General features: G+C 41.5%; 1 protein-coding gene across 1 annotated transcript in view; it reads right to left on the bottom strand.

Moving 5' to 3' along the window:
- The window catches only part of Tspan8 (tetraspanin 8), a 32,106-nt gene extending 11,192 nt beyond the window's left edge, over window positions 1–20,914 (bottom strand). Inside the window, exons 1-5 of the mRNA XM_032912565.1 lie at window positions 20,461–20,914; window positions 11,571–11,633; window positions 6,481–6,618; window positions 4,546–4,620; window positions 4,331–4,438 (exon numbers count right to left, since the gene is read on the bottom strand). Coding sequence (XP_032768456.1) covers window positions 4,331–4,438; window positions 4,546–4,620; window positions 6,481–6,618; window positions 11,571–11,633; window positions 20,461–20,520 — 444 coding nt within the window. The 5' untranslated portion in view covers window positions 20,521–20,914. The remainder of the gene's footprint in view (window positions 1–4,330; window positions 4,439–4,545; window positions 4,621–6,480; window positions 6,619–11,570; window positions 11,634–20,460) is intronic.
- Window positions 20,915–22,965: the final 2,051 nt, after the last annotated feature.

The raw sequence follows: 22,965 nt of genomic DNA, 5'->3' as shown, positions 1-22,965 counted from the left end.
CTATAGAACACTGAAGTGGCAAAGAAGATCCAAATAATGAGTTTAAACTAACAAGTTCAACTAAGGCAAAGATAACGACTTGGGCTTTTGTTCAAGGACTGAGTTACACAAATGTTCTTGTGATAGAGAAAGAGCTGAAATTTTAGCTAGATCCAAGGTCAATATTAGCAAGGAGGGCTTTCTTCAACCAACTTCCTTGTTCCCTTAAGCAAGACAACTAGTCACTTATCCCTCCTGATTATTCTGAATAATATTAATCAATGTGCACTTGCTGTATAAAATAGCAGGTAAATCCCATATATGTAAAATCACTCTGTATTTGAAATACCACATAATTGATGATTGATAAAGAGGCACAGAGAGATAAAGGATAAAGGATAGAAGGTAGAAAGGCTAAATAAATGACTTGCTATGGTAGCCACTCTCTAGACCTACAGTAGAGCAGTTAGGGAAGAAGTGTTGTCAGAACAAATTGTAAGTTGTGTGAACGTTGGGTGTAAAAAAAACCAGAGTTAATGACACATCATTAACTATATAAATACTTATCAAGATTCAGAGGGGCCACATTCCATTGTAGGTTAACAAATGTGGGAATTCCCTGAAATCCAGAGAAAGCCAGGCAGCATCTGAAACTTCTGTCCATATGCATTGTGTGTGTATATGAAACAGAGTTTGGAGCAGGACTTGTTAGCATTTCTTCCAGGTTCCATGCAATAGCTTGGCTTGCTAACTGCTTTCTGTCTCTGTCTCTGTCTCTGTCTCTGTCTCTGTCTCTGTCTCTCTCTCTCTCTCTCTCTCTCACACACACACACACACACACACACACACACACACACACACACACATTTCTCTCTGGCCCCTTTCTCTCTCTCCCTCTCCTTACCCTCCCAACACCCACCCCCAGTACTTCTCTCTGTGTGTTCCCAGCTGACCCTTCTTTCTCTTTCCTCTCTGTTTCTGTCCCCTCTCTTTCTCTGCTTCCCCTAGCTTTTCATGCCCCAAAATAAATTTCATTTTATACCAGACGTGTACCGCAGTATGGGCCCACTAAGGCACCCCCTCCTGCTGCATCATGCTACCACATTACAAAACATATCAGGACCCCTTTCCCAGAGAAACCTAATTTAAACAAAGATAGCTAAATGGATGAGCAAACAAAAATCAGGTTCCGGGTGCAATGTGCAAAGTCTTAGGCACTAAGTGTACACATTTAATAAAGCGTAGTTGGCACAGAGGCCTTAAATCCCTGGAAATGGGCAGTAAATGTCACTCAACACCTGCCCCAGAATCTCTTCGGATTTCTATGATCTTCAGTCCCAGGACATCTTACTGGAGAGGACCAAGTTGCTCTGTGCTCTGTCCCCATGGAAGGATTGAGCTTGTGAATCTTGTAGGAGGGGCATGGGACAGCAAAGGGTACAGTCATGGGGGAAGTTAAGGCATCAATATCTCTCACAGGAACTTAGATCGGAGCTCATATGGCTTATGTCATATTTCTGTGCTCGAAAACAAATGTTTTAAGCAGAATTTTTATAAGCTGGAATCTGTCCAAACAGGAACTGATAAATAATGAGGGAACAATGCCATATGATAAATAGCCTAAGAAATCAAGGATGTTTCAGCTTGAAAAACAAACTTTGGGAGTCAAACAACAGCTGTGTTTTAAAAGGTCACAGCATTTACAGACATCCATAGACTTTCCTATGAGATTCAGAAATAATTAAGACTAAGTGAGATGAATTCTAGAGTGATTTTTTAATTGAATAGCACACTGATTACCAGATCAATATTTAAGTGAGATGAGCAAAAAGTAGGTAGACTTTCAACTCAATATTTAAATGCTAGATGATAAATGCAAAATATTTCAACTGAGGAAAAATCAGGTTAGATAACCTGTAAAATCCAGCCCTCCTCTAATGTTCTATGACAAGCCACATCTGCAGTGAATACTACATACAGTTATTATAATGAGGTTTCTAAAATGTAAATGTGTGGCTAGGAAGCCTCTCACAAAATAAAATTTAGTCGTTCTTGAAAGTGTATGTATTCACAAAGGGAAAGAAATGAAGTGCACTCCAAGAACGTGTAACAATTTTAATACAGGAAGACAGAGTAGCCCAAGGGACCTTGACTAGATAAACCCACTCTGACACAGCTTCCTCAAGAAGTTGAACTTAGTACAGATTAGGAAGTAAACCAGATAATTGAATGTCTTTAGTGCCTCTGTTAGTTTTGACTTTACCTTAAAGACAAAAGAAGGAAAAAGAGAGAGAGAGAGAGAGAGAGAGAGAGAGAGAGAGAGAGAGAGAGAGAAACAGAGAGGAGGGGAGGAGAAGAAGGAAGAAAAAGAGGGAGGAAAAGAGGAAGAAAGCTAGTGGAGAAGAGAAAGAATAAAGGAAAAGGGCTAGGGGCCCCAATTAAAAAAATAAAATGTCCTCATGCACAGTACAGACTCACTTATAAGTGAATATTAACCATAAAGCCAAGATGTCCATGGTACAATCCACAGACCTGAAGAAGTCAAACGAGAAGGAAAGCCCAATCATGGATGTTTGAATCTCACTTAGAAGGGGAATAAAATAATCACAGGAGGCAGTTGGAGGGAGGGGGCTAGATGGGAGAGGGGATAGGGAGGGAAATAGCTGGTTCAGGATCAGGTGTGGGGGAAGACAGGCGGGCCAGAGGGCTGGAGCATGAATGGAAACCAGCAGCTGACAGGGGTTGAGGGGGTGGGAGTGGGAGGCATCTCTGGCATGTGCCAGATGGGGGAGGCTCCCAGGAGTTTGTGGGGGTGACCATAGCTGAGACTTCTAGCAGTGATATGTATCCTGAAGGGGCCAAATCTTGTCTCTAGGCATGGCCCAATGAAGCAATAAGGACACCAACCCACCCACAAAACTTTCAAACCAAAAACGTGTTCTATCTACAAGGAGGTCAGGGACAAAGATGGCGCAGAGACTGAGTGAATGGCCAATCGATGACTGGCCCAACTTGAGACCCATCCCTTGGGCAAGCATCGATCCCTGACACTATTAATAATATTCGTTATGCTTGTAGACAGGAGCCTAGCATAGCTATCCTCCAAGAGGCTCTACCCAGCAGCCAATGGGCACAGATGCAGAGACCCACAGCCAAACATTAGGTGGAGCTCTGGGAGTCCTATGGAAAATTTGGGGGAAGCACTGAGGGACCCAGAGGGGATAGGAATTCCACAGGAAGACCAACAGAGTCATCTGACTTGACTCTTGGGGGCTCTCAGAAACTGAACCACCAACCAAAGAGCAGACACAGGGTGGGCCTAGCCCCCCTGCACATATATAATAGATGTGCAACTTGGTCTTTATGGGGATCTCCCAACAACTGGAGCAGTGGTTGTCCCTAAATCTGTTACCTGCCTGTGGATCCTGTTCCCCTAATTGGGCAACCTTGTCTGGCCTCACTGGGAAAGGACGGCCTAGCCCTGCAGGGACTTGTTGTGCCTGAGTTGGGTGATACCCGCCATGGGTGTAGGGGGCTTCCATATTGTCAGAGCAGAAAGGAGAAGGGAGAGAGGAGCTATGAGGAGGTATCCTGGGAAGAAGGGGCAGCAATCTGGATGTAAAGTAAGTGAATGGATGGATGGATGGATGGACAAGACAAGCAAACAAACAAGAATCCCAATTAACAAACAATAAATGTCTTTTCTGTCTTTTACGTATAAAATACTCAGTCTCAGGCATTTTGTCATAGCAATAAAATAAACCAAAATAAACCAGAACACTAGTTCATATGAATGTGAGGAGCACACTGTCAGTTTTAAGTGGGGAGAGGTAGGCTCCACAGCACAACTCATTTAGACCATAAATATTAAAGTAGTTATTGGTTTGTCCCATAAGAGCTTAATTTGTTGTACACACACCTTCTTAATTTATGCCCTAAAATTGCTTCAAGTCCCAAGGGACTAGAAACTGTTACAAATACTTTTTTTTTTATTACATTTTAAAATGACAATTAGTCAAAAATCTTCAAAATGGGCAATTTCCACAGGACACAACAATTTAAAAAATTAAATATTGGGCTGAAGAGATGGCTCAGTGGTTCAGAGCATTGGCTATGGTTTCAAAGGACCTGGGTTTGATTCTCAGCACCCAACAGGGCAGCTTCCCACCACCCATAACTCTAGTTCCCTGGGGATCCAATGCCCTCTTCGGATTCTACAGGCATGAGAAACACGTGTGGACATACAAGCAGCAAACACCACAGATAGAAAATAGTAATAACTTTTTTAATTTAAAATTAACCGTTGAATAATTGTACTCGAATTCCCAAGTGGCCAAAACATTCCATTTACCTCTGACTGAAATGCAATCATGGCCTTCTGTACTTCTTTTGCCTCATTGCTTGTTTCTGACAAAAGCTTGGCATTTTCATACAGCGTTTCATTCAGAATGCGGCTAGACTGAAAATTGGGAGAGAAATATATCGTTAAATTATTTATGTCATAGTGTAGAATTTCAATGTTTCAGTCTTTTCCATGATGTTGTCAAACATCGTCTGTGAACTTACCTCAGATTTGAAAGTAGCTCCTAGGATACCTGCGGCTACTTGCAGAAGCAGAATCAGGAGCAAGCCGATAAAAAACTGAAAGACGAGACAGGGACCTGTTATTCTCAGAGCAGTGGGTAACTTCCAACAGCATATCCAATGTCATGTGACCCCTGGCAGCCAGAATAACCTCAGAAATGGAGTACCAGCCTCTGTCCCCCTTTATTATACTATGGTATTGAAATGACAGACTTGCGATCCATTACTAGCCAGAAACGTCTGCTTCAAAAATGGATCAAGGAAAGTGGTTGCAATTAAATCTCATCGGAAAGACCCCTGGTCTATTCTAGCCTATTAAAGGGGGGTCGGTTTGAAAGCCTAGAGGATCCAAGTGTTGTTTTCTCCACTCCTGTTTAATTCAAGGTGAAAACTTGCATAAAACTGGCCTCCAAACAGTATCTTCACTGTGGAAATCACTGGATCCTTGTTCCCTGTGCACATCCTGAACTCTGCCTGGAGGATAGCAGCCCACATACCGGTCTGTTTGGAAAACAAGTTCTTCGAGTAATTAAATTTCCCAAATGGCAAAAGAGGCCTCCTTACTCAAACAGCTCTGGCAGGAGATGTTACTGGAGTCCTGTTAACCTTGCCTCTGCCTTCCTTCATAGCAAACCGCTAAGCGCCATCCCTCTCAGACAGGCACAATCCTTATTTTATTAGAGAAGCAAGCTTAGTTCATTCGAATTCATACCTGATAAATACGATTTTCTAATAGTTTGACAAGATCTGCCCATTGCTTTTTAGTGTATAAGTTTAAAAGTGAATGCCTATGAGCTAATCCACCCTTCTGGAAAATTCTCACCGACAAATCTGATTATCTCTCTTGCAATGTTGTTGCACACCATGTACTTTATGACTTGGCTGCCGCCGACACAAATACATCTCCTACTATTACTGAAAACAGCCTCTGCCCACTCCAGCCACACCCAAGACACTCCTATTTCTCAAACATTGCAGCCCTGGACCCCAGGCTCTCTTCCTGGAGTCAACAACACACCCTCCCCCACACAGACAGCGTGTTCACTTCCACCTCCCCTTCCCAACCTCACTCTTCTCCTCTTCCACCACTCTCACTGATTCTTCCCACAATGGGGTCTATCTTAGGGTTCTCTGTATCACTGAACACAGTGTCTGACATACAGAAACATGGTCTCGTTGCATGAACGACGTTGCATCTTCCTTTAGACTCTAAAGTTTAGAGTAAACTCAGATTTAAGCCGACGGATTGGCGTATGCTGTGTGAAACTGTATGTCTGTCCTTCCTCACGCACTTAAGGCACTCTCTAATTGGCTTTAATGAAAATCTGATGACCAATCAGCTGGGCAGGAAGTGGAAGGTGGGACTTCCTGGAAGGGAAAAGGGAACTCTGGGAAGGAAAAAGAAGAAAGGTCTTGGCTGGGGATTTAGCTCAGTGGTAGAGTGCTTGCCTAGCAAGCACAAGGCCCTGGGTTCGGTCCCCAGCTCCGGGAGTGGGGTGGGGGTGGAGAAAGGTCTTTTTTCAGGAGACATGGGAGGAATCGGTCCTTATTACAGGCCTGGGAAGTATAGCTTAGCTCTCCATGTGGCTGAATGAAGCTAGTAGGTTGGGTTAACATACATGCGCTAGTTGAGAGACTGCTCAACTAAGGCTTTGAAATATTAAAGGGTTTCCGTGTGGTTACTTGGGGAAAAGCCGGTTAAGGATAATTGCAGCCATATTAATTTCCAACATTAACTAATATAAACCGAACATAATAATGTTTTAAGGTACACTGATGTAATCTAAAACCTATGCCATAGTATCTCCCAGAACCAGATTCTCTAAAATAAATTAGGGTTTCATCGAGTTTGGCATGCCCAAGTCTCGTGACAGATCACAGATAACCCATGGGGTCTGAAGGGTGATGTTTGCCCACCAAGAGAAGCATGCAGCGACTTTCTTTCACAGCTCCGCAGCATCCCAGGAAACCCAGAACCATGATGATGGACCCAACTGCAATCAAGATATTCACAGCAATGAAGGGGTTCGTGCCATTGTCACCGGATGTGATAATCTAAAAAAAAGAAGAAGAAAAGAATTGGTGTATGGATTCCTTCCCTTGATATTTATTTTTCTCATTTTCCAAATACTCTTTGGGTGCCCACTGGGTGCCAGGCCCTGTTCTGAAACCCTAAGAAGCTTTTGTGATCTAAATCAGTAATAAAAAAAAGAAAAAAAAGAATTGCTGCCCTGGCACAGCTCACATCTTATTAAAGTTGTTGCTAACAATTTAAAAAGGAAAGATGCTTTTAGTCCTTTTTTATGGGCTCCTTTGTTCACACTTTGTATATTTTATACCTAGAATAGTATTATAAAGCCTTTGTTTTATGATAACCTAATTATTTTGACTAGAAAACATCTCAAGATCCCCAGGTTCACGCTGGTTACAACACGAAGGAAGTTCAGAATCATGTGGCACTGAAGGTGCTGTGTGTCTTTAAATGAGCAAATGCTGTAAGATCTGTTCATGTGAGGCTGAAGGACAGGCAAAGGCTGCGGTGACCAAAATCAGAGTGGTTTGCCTTTGAGCAGACTAGGACAGAAGGCAGGAAGTGGTGAAAGGCACACTGGGAAAGGGCTCCGGTTAACAAACACGCCCTTACATCTTGGTAAGAATGCAGTAAGCCCACTTCCTACAAGTCTACATCAAATCTTGTCTTCTCATTTTCAGAAGGACCTAACCCAGAAACTTTAATTTTACCTGACTGTCAAATTATGGGATGTTGAAGAGATGTTATTTTAGGACTATTTACAGTCGGTGGACTACTCGTCTGGTATAATTCAGGTCTTCCGTATGCAATCCAAGTATACTCTTATACGTAAACCTCAGAGTGCCCCAAACCCTGGGCCACTTATTTTCCTTCATGCATTGACATGTGCATTCCTTAATGTGATGGACAGCAGTCAATCACAGATAAAGATGGAAATCATGTGCCAGTGTTACACATGGATGCTGTGTACAGCCCTTGTGCTCCCTTCCTAGGTACTGGGCCAAGGAAGCAAGACTCTGTCCTCTCAAATCTACCAGAGCGCTCATGGCTCACCTGTTTTAACAATCAGTGCAAAAGTACATGGTGCCACCAGTGATCCTTCTGTTTTGAAGGCTTTTAAAATCCAGTCATAACCCATTTACTCGATGGTAGGAGTAATTAAGAAGGAGTGTACTTAAATTATGCAAGTCTAATTGCAACTATCAATACTCTACTTGGGGTCCAATTGCACAAATTTGTAACCCCAAGAAAAGTAAGTATACAAGTCTCTAGGCCCATTTTTAGTTTATAAAAGGGAAAAGACCGACCGGTTCTGTGATTTCTAAAGCCTCCTTTGCCTTTAAAAGTATTCATGTACACACCATGCTTCAGATTTACAGCTTGCTTGTGTTCTATTTTGTTTTTTATTTGGGGGGGCTGTTGTATGGTTCATTGTTAAGACGGGAGCCAGACTTCGTAGGAGGCAGAATTAGGGTAGATAGACCATTATGCTCTCGTGGACGACCCCTCATCGGTGAGTATATAAGCAGCATGCACTGGGCTTGGTGAGTTGTTACAACATCAGCAAAAGTAAAGGAAAACTTTGGGAGGGGTGAGAAGTAGACCAGGAGGAGTGAGGGAGGATGGATATAATCCAAAATACCTTGTATGGAAGGAAGTATGAGATTCACAAAGGATTGGTAAAATATATATTTTTTCAAAAGGGTTAGGAAATTACTAAAGCCAGAGAAATCACTGTTAATAAGCAGGCACAAGGTCAGAGACAAAATATATGTGCCAGGAAAACTTCTTTGGGAAGGTCGTTCTGGATGCTCTCCAGGCCATGCTATGACATCTACACAGGTAAAAGACTCTAGTAAGGTGTTTAGAAGTCAGGAGAGAAAGCCCGTTCACAGTGATACTCGGACTTGTCAGGGAGCGTAAGTAGTGCAGCTGACACCTGTGTAGGCAGTAGTAAGGACAGAGCTGCATGCTGACCCACTAGCAGTCACCACTGCAAGTGTCACCCAACAAACGCCTCTTCTTGTTGAAGAATGAACTGGATATCTGAGCTCAGTGTTTGTTACAGCTGGAACCTAGCAATGCTAACAAAGCTGCCCCATATAAACAGAGCCCGTGTTTCTTAAGGAAACGGGGGAAATCCTAAAGGAGGCCTGGTTAGTCTGAAAGATGAGGATATTAGGATCTTCTTTTGATTCAAAGAGATGTCCTAAGACAAGGGTGGTACCCTTGTTTTTTGGCCTTGGGAGCTATTGAATTTATCCATTTAAAAAAACAAAACTATTCTCCCAAGGCACGTTAGCAGAAAGAGATGTCACCCCTCTGCCTTTCTTGGATGTGTTTGTGCTCATGTTAGCCCTTGTAAAACGACTCATTCTATTTTCCTAGTAATAAAATTCAGCTCTTCGCTCAGTGTTGACTCTTCGCTACTCACTGCAGATAAACAGGAATCAACTGACTTCCTGTGAGCCAGGCTGGTTGGTGTTATCCTGGGACTGACTTTTGTTCTGGGTAAAAAGCTGACAGCCCAAAGATCTAACTGTAACTGGCGGTGCTGCCTAGCCCCCTCACTCAGTCCATTTCCCTCCCAGATGTGGACTCCCATTCTCTCAAGGACAACAGCTCTCTCTTAATCCGTTCAATGTGTGTTACTTCTTAACAGACTAAACACCACATTTGCTTAACAGAAACACTGGGGAGAAAGAAAATGTTGAGCACAAATCAAATAACAATATAAAATTCAGGCTGCAGACATATCTTCAAAAGTCTAAAGTATCCTCAAAATAATGGTTGGTTGTTAGTCTTTGTTTTTAATTATGAGCCTCAAAGTCAGGCAGATTATATGCACCTCTTCCTCCTCTCAGACACCAACCAGATCCTGGGGCCATCAGACGCTTAGAGCCACATTTATCAGTATAAATAATAAATGGAATTCCGATGAACAGGGAGGCAAGACTTTGTGCTCCACCCATCCTGCCCTACTTTATTCATCGGGTAAAGTACAGAAGGAGGAAATACCTAACCGCCTTGGATGCTCTGGATTCTCTTGGGATAGAAGAAAGTAAATAAGAGGGAGCTAGATAAAGAGAGAAAGAGAGAGAAGAGAAGGAGGAGGAAAAGGGGGAAGATGGGGAAGAGAGAGGACAGGATAGAGAGCCGGGTATATTTATAGAAAATCTACCCTTATTTTAAAAAAGGAGGCAAACTAACATTGTTTGCTTTTAACCCTTCTTTCCACTAAATTGTGTCCAAAGGCATCTAGTCACACCATGATACAATGTGTTTAAATGATTATAAAGCTTTGTCCTCACTTCTGGCTTAATAGTATCATTGTAACATTCCATAGGAATCAGAATTCTTCTTAAGGGAGGAAAACTATTGAAGCAAAACCTTTGAAAAGGCTCTAACAATAGAAGTTCTGTCGGAGACAAGAGCCTGCCTTCACAACCTTGAGCAAACTGCTCTGAAGGAACTGGAAAACAGTAAAGCAGGTAGCAGGGTCACTCTTTGAACTGAGAAGGCAGAAGAGAATGAAGCTAAGAGATCAGGAAATGAAGCCAGCGTGCTATTTTGGGTAAATCTGGATCAACAACCCGCCCCACACCCTGCTGCTTTCTTCTTCCTCCTGCATTTGGAAAATGGGATAGAAATAGTACACCATTGAGTCCGATGGCTGGAGCTGGAATTGTGCCTACAAACCAAACTTCCAAACCTGGGGACACACCGATAAGAACGCTGTCCCTAGGGTGGAAAGGTGTGTCATGGGAACAGATGGGTCTTGATGACTGCATGGTCAAGAAGCTGAACACTATCCTGGTCACACTAGTGTGACAACCTTGTGTTGAAATGGTTGCCTCAAGTTCTAGTTGCAAGAGGTAAATACCAACTATCCCTGAGCTGTGCTGCCCTTGAAATCTGGAGTCACATTTGTCCCCAGGAAAACATCTCGTCTCCTTCCATTCGGGACCAACCACTTTGGAGTCAACCACATGATAATCAGATGTGCTATAGACATTGTTCTTGGTGGAGAAGAAAGGTATTCTGGCCTTTCAGTAGTGAAGGAGGCAAGATTCTACTTAAACCCCTTCCAACATCTCCCTGTGTTGAATGAAGTCCTTCTAATTTGAGAATAATGATACTAGAATTTGGGAGAGTGCCCCACCTGGGTTTGATATATGTTTCCAAGGAAATTGGGGTCATTGCTCAGGGTTTGCAGTTTCAGTGATAAAACAGTTTAAGAATGGGCTCAGAAGAAACCTCAAGGATAATTTTATTTGAGTTTCAAAGCAAAACCGAAGTATAAATTTTGGCAGCTTCTTGGAGGAGGAAGATGGCTAAGAGGAAAAGAGAAAGTCATGTTATTTGATTTGAGCTGCCATGGTCAGCCATGCCAGTTGGGCAAACAGCTATATGGAAGAAACAGGCTGGGGGTGGGGTGGGGTGGCTTTAGAGTAGACATCATGTCAGGACTGCACTGGATGACACAGATAAAGGACTCAGAGGAGCAAGTGGGCTTAACCCAGCTGCATGTCCACGCTCCATTATTGACTACACAGAGGGCTGGGATTCTGCAAAGGCAAAATACATTATCTCATTGAAGTGATAACTCTTCCTACATTTTCAAAATGGCTTAGGGTAAATAAGCCTTCCTGAGGACTGGCCCCTTGGCCAAGTGATTAGCCCAATTGGATTGACTAACTTGTTTGGGGGTAGTTTGTACCCATGCCAGAGAATGGCTTTCCCTTGATGTACATGGATGCCTCTGTACCCTTAGCACCCCTCTCAGCCCTCCAGGACCATGCCATGCAAGGCACACAATAAGGAATTTTGACTGCCTAAATTATAAACCTATGCAGCGTCACACATGGTAAGAAAGGCATTTAAGGGGAACATTATAGGGCATTTACTCTCTGTCGCTTTCATTGTCTTGACTTCTCATCATGGAGATAAAGCTGCTTTGTGCGTCTACATTTACCTCTTTGCCGTCTTTGCTTACTCTCAACCAGATGGCTAGACCCAGGATCAGTGTACCACATACCTGTAGAAAGGGAAAAATAAGAAGAATGTTAGAACGCAAAGACGCGATCAAATGCTAATTCCATAAACTCCACTTGTATGGCTGCTGGGATAGTTCATTAATACCCAGGCCATTACATTCCAAAGTGTTCCATAGCAATATATAGGAATGGTAAGAATCACTGTCCACTCATAATAGTATGAGAAGAGACCACTGATAATCACAGTCCATTCATAGTATGACAAGAAGAGACCACTGCTAGGTGGTAACCGATATTTCACAGGATTTAACTCCAATTGTGTGGAATTTTCCCTATGATTTAAAGATAAGATATCCTTAATATATCCTGGATTTGACTTTTGGACTCTTATCTTGGACCAAGAAAGAAAAGCATAACTCTCTAACCATTCAATATGCATTCAGTATTTCTGAGGAAGATAGGTGTTTGTAAAGGCAGAGAATAGTAGAACATTTGACAAAATGTGAAATTAAGCAGTGATGGTATATTAATTAATATTTTAAAACTCCGATAAATTTTTTAAAAAAATAAATTATTTTAGGTAGTAAAGCTTACCCAGAGAAGGGAAACAACGGGGAATAGTATTTAAAGTCTTAAATTCCTTTAATGGCTTTTCCAGATTATTTCATTTGGGCCATGGCCAACACATAAAATGTGAAACACATTTTACTTTAGTGTAAGGAAAACTCTTGCCTCTCAAGGTCAATATATATATATATATATATATATATATATATATATATATCCTCAAAAAATCAAAGATGTATTGTTAGATAGATATGTTAAGAGCAGCCCCAGTAACATACCAGACATAGTAGGCCTTGGAGGACTTTCTAGGTGTTTCTGACTGGCCGTACTCTAAAAAATAAAGTCTGAGTTCTCCAAAACCCAGTGACCCTGGACTGTCCTTGCTTTCATGTATGCATGGTTGAACCATATGCCTGCGACCCTCAAGTCGAACCCCGAGTGCTTTCTCATTGAATTTGCAGTAGAAATAAGGTAAAGGGGCTTGTTAAAAGAATAGGGAGTGCATTGAGTCGCTGAGGAAACACTGACTCTCTCCTGCCTCAAAGACCTCAGAGACCTGGAAAGTCCAAACTGATTTTTAAGATAAAGTAGCAGCACCTGATAGGTTATAGTCACAAGGTTGAAACTCCAGACCAACTCCTAAACCTTTCCTACATGCCTTAAGTACTACAAAAAATTGCCCCAATTATTCCAATGTGATTAAAAAAGACTCGTCCACTAGCCTATAACTCATGCAATTAACTATCTTACATAGATGCTATACAAATAAATTAATAAAAGTTTAGAGTTGCAAGTCCTGCTTCCCCTTCCTCCCACTAGAGCCAATATTGACAAAGAAAGATAAGGGCCCAGGTTAGCTAATCAGAGGGTGAGAATTAGTGTAAGTAAAACGGGGCTTTTTGATAGTGATTTTATAACAAGCACATTTTTCTTGCTAGTTAATTGGCTTCCTTGTTCACATTTTCTGTTTTTTAATTCTCCCATCACCAGTGTGTTTATACTGATCATCTTTTTAAGTTTTTGTTCTTAAGAGTTTGATATAGTTTTCATCCCCCAACTCACAAGCCATCCTGCCTCTCTTCCCAACCAATTTCATGTTTCTTTCTCTCTCTTAAAAATAAAAACAAAAGAAAAATCCACTGAAAAGCATGGAGTCTGATTTGGGCTGGCCAACGGCGACGAGCAGCCTGGAGTATGTCTGCTACGCCTGGTATCACGCCACTGAGGAGAACTAATGTTTTCCTCTCTCGCCTGCTGCTGTTTGTGAGTAGCTTCTTGGCTAGGGCTGGGAGTCTCTGCCCACTTCTTTGTGCTGGGATTTTGCCTCCCTCAAGCTTGTGCGGGTCTCAAACATGCTTTCGTTGTCTCTGTGAGTTCTTATATGTATCTTCGCTGTCATGTATGTTTCTTTAAAATCACCCTCCACCTCTGCTTCTACCCCCTCATCTGCATAGACGCAGTCTATATGGGAGAAATATGATTTTAAAAAGAAATCCCATTCGGGGATGGGCACTCTGATGTCTCACTTGGTATATTGTTTGTCCCTCTGTTAATTATCATCTGCTCCAAGAAGCTTCTCTGATGAGGGTTGAGGGATACCCTGATCTATATGTCTTCTATCAAGTTGGTGAAGTACAGAGCAGTTCTATTCCCATTGCCTTGAGATGGACCACTACGGTGAGGGCCCCCCGGAGGCCTCCTGCATCCTTCTCCGTTTGCTCTAAAGATGTGTTAAGTTGTTGAACTATGTCTCGCTCTGCATATTTGTGCTTGTAGCACTGGGAAGCGGAAGGCATTATAAGTTGACTCCAGACCTGGCATCAGTGGCCACAGAGAGCTGAGTGACCCATCTTTACTCTGGCTTCATGTTCAGGAGAACCCCTGTGGTTTTCACCCAGTTCTCACTTGACATCTTTGGATTTTACAATTAGGATGTGGTTGCTCTGAAGCAGTATTCAGAAAAGGCAGGCAATTTTGATATTGACGGATGGGCAAGCAATGGCCTGATTCGTATTTCCTTAGACTCTCGCATAAGCCTGTGTTTCAATGACTATATTTAGAATTGGGACTTTTAGGAGATAATTTAGGATAAATGAGGCCATCAAAAGTAGAATCCTAATTCAGTGAGGTTGAGGACTTTACAAGAGAGATCTGTCTCTTTTCTCACATGGGAAGGACCATGTGAGAAAAAGTGAGAATGCAGGGGATCCTTGATGGACACCCAATGGGCCTGCACTTCAATCTTAGACCTCTTAGCTCTCAGAATGCAAGAAATGAATTTCGGTAGTTTCAACTATCTGTGTTAATTTCTTATGGAGGCCTGTATTGGCTGGTTCTGTGTGTCACCTTGACATAAGCTGGAGTTATCACAGAGAAAGGAGCCTCCCTTGAGGAAATGCCTCCATGAGATCCAGCTGTAAGGCATTTTCTCATCTAGTGATCAAGGGGGGAGGGCCATTGTGAATGGTGCCATCCCTGGCCTGGTAGTCTTGGGTTCTATAAGAGAGCAAGCTGAGCAAGTCAGGGGAGATGAGCCAGTAAGTAGCATCCCTCCATGGCCTCTGCATCAGCTCCTGCCTCTGTATGAGTTCCTGTCCTGACTTCCTTTGGTGATGAACAGCAATGTGGAAGTGTAAGCTGAATAAACCCTTTCCGCCCCAACTTGCTCCTTGGTCATGATGGTTTGTGCAAGAATACAAACTCTGACTAAGACAAAGCCCAAGTCTGACTAAGACAGGAAATATTCTGGAATCAACAAAATGTCAGAAAGAGAATGACCAGATGCCATCTGGAACTAACTTCTGATTTGAGCTCTGTAGGAGTTGACGGAAATTCATATAGTACCTAGAGACCCAAGCTCAGCTTACAATAGCCCCCAATGGTCATTAGTGAAGAAGAGTGTGTATAATCAACAGCAGCAGGTTTGAAGCCACTTGGGTGGGGATATTTGGAGTCTCAACTGTCTACAGTAGAGGCCAGCATCAATGAGAGTATGGTTCCCTTATTCCCACAGACTTCTTTCCTTGTGAGAAAAGAAGAGCATAGAGTAGGACTAAAATTATGCTTATGTTTTAAAAGCTTACTATGCACCAAATACAATCATTTGAGGGGCAAGTTTTTATATTAAAAAGCAATATGAGACATCATTGGGATAAAAAATAATATCAATTAAACTACTGCATACCAATCCTTGCTTCTAAGTTGTCATAAAGTTTCTTAGTTAATCTTTACAGTTAATGGTAAAAGTGCCACCCTCGGTCTATGCCACTCTGTCTATGCCACCCTCAGTCTATACATGCAGGAAGTGGAGCAGATAAGAGCCAACGAGCATATGTTAGCACACAAAGCAATAGGGTGGGGAGGTTCAGGATCTGAATCATGATTTGTGTGAATATACACTTTATTCCATTTCTTTAACTGTGTTTGAAGAATTATTGTCTTATCATAAATCCTTCTGTATTAGTTCCTCCTCTGTTCCAAAATTCAACATAGAAAATTATTCATCACGATATGAAATAATTCCATATCTTATTCATTAAAATGCCTGAGTTGTTGGTTGAAACATCGCTTTTCATAAGCACCTATTGTTATTTTGAGTCCTTTGTGCACACAGTGATCTAAGGAGGTAGAATGAGCTATGGTCATCATTTGTGTAAATGACAACCTATGAAGTACTGAGAAGCAAGTCCCTCCAAGGAAGGACAGCTGGTGATGGGGCACCTATTTGACCTAAGTTCACTACAACTGCACCTTTACCCCTTTGCTGTTCCCATAGTTCAACTGAATAGCATTAACTGTACAATGACAAGCAGCTACTGTATTGACAATGGCCATAGATTTCAGCCACAGTTAATTGTTTATTGTGGGGCTTTTCAAACGCTGATAGAATAAAATATAATAGTGTCCCATTATTCATGTCCCTTTATCTCACAGACATGTCTGCTTTGCATCCAAGCTCCTGTAGAGAGAGTATCTTGTGTATTGTATGGATGCATTGCCTGTACGGCCCATGGTTTAGGCAGGAAATAGAAGGTAGGACATCTGGGAGCAATAAAGAATTCTGGGATAAGGCCAGGCAGAAAAAGATCTATTAGGGAAGATGTTAGGACACAGATGCATGGTACCTGAGTATAGCCATGTGGTAGAATGTAGCTGAACATAAATGGGTTATCTTAAGTTACGATTCTAGTCAGAGAAAAGCCTGGCTAAATGTCAAGATATTTGTAAATATGTTTTGAGTCTGAGTCTCATTTCTGGGAACATGGAGCTGGGGGGAAGAACAGAGAACCTAACTTCTACAGCTCTTAATGAAGCTGGGCACATCCAGTGTAGAAAAGACAATGAACATTGGATCACTGGTTCCTGGATTTGCTTCATGTTCACAGTATCTTCCAAAAAGTTCAATCTCCCTTATGCATTGATCACTTCTGATGCAAATGCCTTTGGCTGGCTGGCTGGCTTAAGCCCTTTTCCTCACTGTGCACATGTGAAGATTGGTAATGTGTCTCTGTGCTTTTTTGCATGAGACCTGATGGTCCCATGATGCTCTGTGTCTAGATTTTATTATCCTACATTTTCCCAAACTTCTGCTTACCCAGACACCCAGAAAACACTAAGCCTCTTGAATACTCCCGGGTCTGTCCTATCTAAGAAGGGTGTGAGAAAATTTGTCCATTTCCTGTTTGACTTATGACTCAAGGAAATAGGTTTGGTATCTGCAACTTTTCTATTACTGATAATACCCCCAATTCTCCCATTTGCAGCCATCTCCAGCATGATTAGGAATGATTTTTCGACTCATGTGTTTTTCTTTCATTATCAATTCTATCAACTGAAAACCACACATATTTGTGTGGCACATCAAATTTTCCCGGAAGAGAAACCAGTATGTTCAGATCAAATGACCATATGCCTATCTCAGAGATACTTCAGCATCTGGCCCCACTTTACCAAAACCAAGTTTCACAAGTTAAAACCAGAAAGAATGCATTTAAAAAAAAAAAACGCAAGGCCTCGGACATCTACGAGAAAACCACATCAATGGAAACGTTAAAATTTTTGCTTAAGTAAACATTAAGAATGTGACAAATCGTTAATTTCCTATGAAGGATCATAAGTTTCCAACTGAGAGCTCAGGGCTGAGGAGAGAGAGGAGAGTAAAGATAGGAATGTCCCCTCACCTCAGAAAGAGTGCCAGATGCCTACATTTTTATTTAAAATGCTGATGTGATATGTGGCTAAGAAGTCATCACTGGCCTTCCCAACTATTGCCCTCACCAACAGTCTCTATCTCGGACGTAGAGATTGCAGGTCCCACCACACATGGAAATGTGACAGAAGTTAGAGCTATCTAACTGAAATCTGTGGGGCCAGCAAGACTTTATGTGTGACCCTGGAGAACAGATTGTAGCCATAAAGTAATCAGAGCTCTCCAGGAAATCCGTGACAGTGTTGGGGAACATAATGGAACACTGGGGGACAGTTGCAGCTGACCTTGAACCTTTATCTTAAACCCATTACACATCCCCTTCCTGGATTATCCTCATAGCCTTCTTGGTTCACAGTCTGGGTCTATTCCGAACTCCTGTCGATGAATCAGACAAAGGATTCGAACCTCCACCTGCCTGTCACATGATTTGCTCATAAAGTAGAGATGTATTTCAACCTTTACCTAATTCGAATTGTTTCTGGTTTGTGTACTTTCAGGCACTTCTGTGTTTTTAAGTATCCTAAACCTTATGTGTTTATTAGTATATTAATATTTAGTCACCATAAGTGTATGGTATCATATATATCATAGAAATAGAAATGATGGCTGTAGTTCTGTATAAAATAAAGAGATCAGGACTTTTTAAGGAAGCAGGCAGCTCTAACGCTGGCCAGGAAGTGAGCAAATGACCCTGAAATATCTTGTCTCACTTAATAATAAAGAAGTTAGAAAACTATTATAATCATATCAGAAAGAATCACAAGCCAACTGGAAATGCCTCTTGGCGAAAATCCAGAATAAATTGTATATCGATAAGGATAAGAACTGAATTGGGCGATATTTTCACTTTATAAGGAAAATATCTTATTGTTAAATGGTATGAAAAAGTTAACTCGCTGTTTTGGAATGTGATAAAAAGTAAGAAGGAAGTGTTTCTGCCTCATTTGTGTGTGTCTTCATGATATATAAAATGTATGATATACATTCTCTTATATATACATTATATATGTGTGTGTGTCACACACACACACACACACACACACACACACACGATGCCCTGGAAACCAAATAGTACATTTCTATGAAGAAATAGTGATATCATTGATTATCAGCCACTTCATTCATGTCGTTATAAACCCAAAATGAACTTGAGCATCATCACAGACATGACAACATCATGTATTGTCAACTGGTCTAAGGCCATTGCTTATTTACAGAAATACAGAAGACAGAGAAACACAGCGAGGGGTGTCCTGGGTGTGTGGACAGCAAAATTCAGACAATAGAGCCCATGATAGGGCCAACGGAAATAGCTACACAAAAATTTCAAAAAGAGGGGAAATTACAAGGTCTGAGGAAGAAGCTACAGATTAAAATTGCCACACAAGTTGTATCAACTGACCGCGGTCTGTGGGCGCATTCTGGATCACAGTTCAAATAACGTGTTTGGAGCAATTAGAAACTTATACCCCGGTTAAGAAATTCTTACTAAAATTTTAAAGTATGAGAACGCTATTGTACATACATTACTGAATGTAATTTCCTTTCAAGATTCATGCTGATGTATTGATAGATGAATGATAACCCTAATATTTTCTTCATAATTGCCTGGGCAAGTGTCTGAGACTGTGCACACGCAGATTGGTTTCACCGTTTTACAAGGCCAAGTCATGGAGTTAATTTTCCAAATTTATCTTCATTTGTGAATGCTGGGAAGTTGGAAACAAAGTCAAAGCACGCATTCATTTCTTCCTTTATATTCGACTCCCAATGACTTTATTAATTCAAGAGAAGCCACATGTTTGCTGACTTTTTCAAATTTGTCATATATTCTTGAGTTTCAATATATTTCTCTAGTTTCTAGTAATTTCAAAAACAGTTCCCCTTTCTTAAGGAAAAGAAGGGTAAGTATAAAGAACAAAATAGTTTTATTCTCTTACTTATTTCTATAAATGAATGCTTATTTAATAAGTTTAATTCAACATTATGTCATCTTCATTCATTAGGGCTACTAGCCATTGAGTGGAAAGCCATTTCATACTCTAGTGTTATATTAGTTTATTTAAATCATTATTATTTCAGTGCAATGGAGGTAAGAGATTAGAGCTTGTCCTTCTCTTCTGGCTGGTCCATATCTCTATTTTATCTTCCCTTTACCCAAAGTTAAGAAAGAAGAGAAAATGAATTTATTGACCCGATACCAGCCATCGCTCTATTAAAGGCCAAAAGGCTCAGAAACAAAACCAGAGCTGCTTATTCTTAAATATGCCTGAACTACTTTTCAATTCAGAAACCATATAATTGTTTTCTGTTTGAGCACCCTGGGACATATCCATTCCTTTACTTGTGAACACATTTTAGTTACACCATACATGTGCATGTGAAAAGCTTCTCTCCCCAGAATCCTATCCCACCCCTTAAAATCGTATTTGGTTTTTTTTCAATGCTAAATGATGCTTTCAATGCCTTTGTTTTGGGGCCATCATCAGACGTAAGCAAGGCATACTTTGCAAGAAACAAACCCTGTTGTTTGAAAGGGTGGGTTGATGACACATCAAAATACTGACTTCAAAATACTAATATATAGTCACTGGTTTAGCGGAATCTTATGATTAAATACTCTTACTGCTTCTCCCCGGGGTATTTCAAGACCTTTTATTTCTTCTGGGGCCTCTGAAAATGATCCTCCCGCCCCGACACCCACTGGTTAGTCACCTGTTTTGAGCCCAGATGTCAAAGGGAGGGAACCAGAAGCCGAGCTAAATCAAACTGTTTGCTGATTGACATAGAACTAAGAATAATTGTCCTGTAATTAAAGGATATTTCCCCCTGTGTTTAGTCTTGCAACAATATGAAAACATTTTGGAAATGTTTATCTTCAAAGAACTTGAGTACGCTTTTTTTTTTTTTTTTTTTTAGTCATTGGCTTAGTTTGAGTTCCTCAAACCAGCGACAAACAAATCTAAACATTTCAATGGAGAATGTCTTTTCCTCCTTATCCTCTAGCTCTGTGCAAGTCTGTTCTTGGTTATGATATTTATCTCAAGTCCTCTTTCTTGTACAAGACTGATAATTAAAAGAAAACTACTTACCCAGAACAAGAAGTTGAAGAAAAACATGGAATACTTTAAACAGCCACTGACACCTGCCATTTCGGAGAAGGGGCAGCCACCCAGCTACAGTAGGACGAACCAGTCGTTACCAGGCTGTCCTGCGAAGGCTCTGAGAGATTTTGCCTGCAGAGATCCGTGTGCCTGCAGCTTCGGGTAGCAATAGAAAGCAAGGAAGTAGTCGGAGAGAAAAAAAAACCCAGTTATTAAAATGGATAAAAAATTAACCCACACCTTTAAATATCCCAAACGTTATCTTCAGGCAAGTACGTTCTTTTCCCTTCTTATGGCTGCTAAGGCATTGAGCCAGGATATTTATGACTGCTTCTCAAAATCCGCTCCCTCTAGAGTAAACAGATATCAAGTTAAGGGAGTGGCTGGGGCAGAGGTGGAGAATGGTACAGCTTGATAGTAGGTGGATGGGCTGGCGCTGCCCTCTCTTCTAACCCTGGGGAAATCGGCTGGGCTGCCCGCCGGGCTCTCAAGTAAATGGGCCTTGTGTTTCCTTTGTTTTGCATCACTTTTTTGATAGGAGCACAAAGTTCCTTTCAAATGCAGCAATAGGTATTTGGAAACCTGCAAAGCCTGCAGGCTTGGTTTCAGTAACCTCTTTTCCTCAACTTTGAGCGAGCAAGCAGCGGAACAACCTTTCTACAGCTGCAGTGTGTCTTGTTTGTTTGTTGTTGTTATTATTGTTGTTTTCCTTTCAAAGAAACCCCAGGGTGCTCCCTTAAATGCCTGCCACTTTCAAGAATTAAAGGGGAAGTAGTCTACCTTTGTGTGTTTGTGTGAAAAGAAAAAAAATAGAAGGAAGGAAACTCTGAGGAGCTACTCCTGACTACCTCTTTTGTGTTTACTTATGACTCAGTGACCAGGGCTGATAGCCTGGTTTGTTTTTAAGGTAGACTCAGGTTTCTTTCTTGTGAGAAATGACCTACAGCAACAGTTCCACTCCTAACTCTGGTTTCTGGGTTCTGGGCAATTGACAAAGAAAATTCATTCGGGAACATGCTCGTGGACTCATGAAAGCAGCCCATACAGGTCTTTCTGTGCTCATATGTGGCCTTCCCTGTGTAAATGCACAGTTCTGCAATCTATTGTTCTGAGGAAACAACCTGTGTCTTGGGCCTTTCCTTTCATACCTCTCAGAGGACCTCCCTTGCTCCCTAAGTAAAACAACTGTATACTTCAAGTGTTTGTTACCAAAGCAATTCCCTAAAAATCTTCATTGAATACAACTATAACAAGTAACTGGGGTTTTATTTTTATCTCTCTCTCTCTCTCTCTCTCTCTCTCTCACACACACACACACACACACACACACACGTCTTTCTAATTTTCATTAATATCTGACTTTACTCTGTAACCATAAAAATATATTCCTGATGGATTGTTAGTAGTAACATTAAGTGTAATCAGTGGAACTTAGGATTAGTTCCCCAAGCAATACCGAACATGGTTGATCAGTAGGAGAATGAGCTTCAGGACTCTGTTTCTGCTCACCCCAGCCCTGGGCCTACAGATGTATAGACTCAGCCTCACCAGCCTTTTACTTAGATGCTGGAGAATGAAACCCACGTCTCCATGTTACTTTCCTGGCAGAGCCACCATCTCCTCAGCCTATAACCATTATGATCTGAATAAACCTCTGTGCCCCATTACATTCAGGTATTAGTGCTTCTCCCCCATTTTGACCATTTATGTCTGACAAGCATATGTCTGAGGTCCTGACCCATTGCCCTCATTAGTCATAGATCTAACATTGGAGATAAAGGGGCATAGACCTGCGATCCAGAGCCTCAGAACGTTCCCTCAGTAGCTCCTACATTGAGCTCTGTAGGGAAATCTGAGTGTGGCATCCAGACCCCAATCCCCTTTCTGTATTTCAAACCTTTCTGGAACCTTTAACTTCCTATTCCATCATGGCGCTATGTGGCAACGCATGAATGCACGCAGCCATAGACTATCTTTCCAGAAAGATATCCTGAACCAGTATCACAGATGTGGGCATAGTTTCAGAAACTTGGAGATATATATATATATATATATATATATATATATATATATATATATGCAAATTCACTACTTCAAGAAAGTGTCACTCTGTTCACAAAGCTGGCTTGCGACAGAATCCCCTCTAGAAAGAAAACTATGTGATGGTTATCAGATCTGAATTCTGTCCCCCAGCCTCAACTGCTGAAGTGTGAAGTTTTCGTCATTTGTCACCTGGATTGCTACAGTTTGTGGTCTAGTTATCCCGTTTAGGTAGCAGGAGTAGGATGGAGTAGGGCGGAGTAGGGTGGAGAACGAGGTGGGGTTGGAAGTGTCCATCATAAATCTTATGAAAGATCAAACCAGGAAAGAGCGCCAAGGGCAAGTGGGCTATTGCAGCAAGAGATGACAACAGGGTCAAGGGCAGAAACTCCCAGTAACTTTCGGTAAAGTTGCCCTCTCATTGACACCCTACCAAGTCCTGTTACTCACAGT

Source organism: Rattus rattus, chromosome 1 (assembly GCF_011064425.1).
Source record: "Rattus rattus isolate New Zealand chromosome 1, Rrattus_CSIRO_v1, whole genome shotgun sequence".
NCBI classification, from domain to species: Eukaryota; Metazoa; Chordata; class Mammalia; order Rodentia; family Muridae; genus Rattus; species Rattus rattus.
This window is presented reverse-complemented; position numbering and strand designations above follow the sequence as displayed.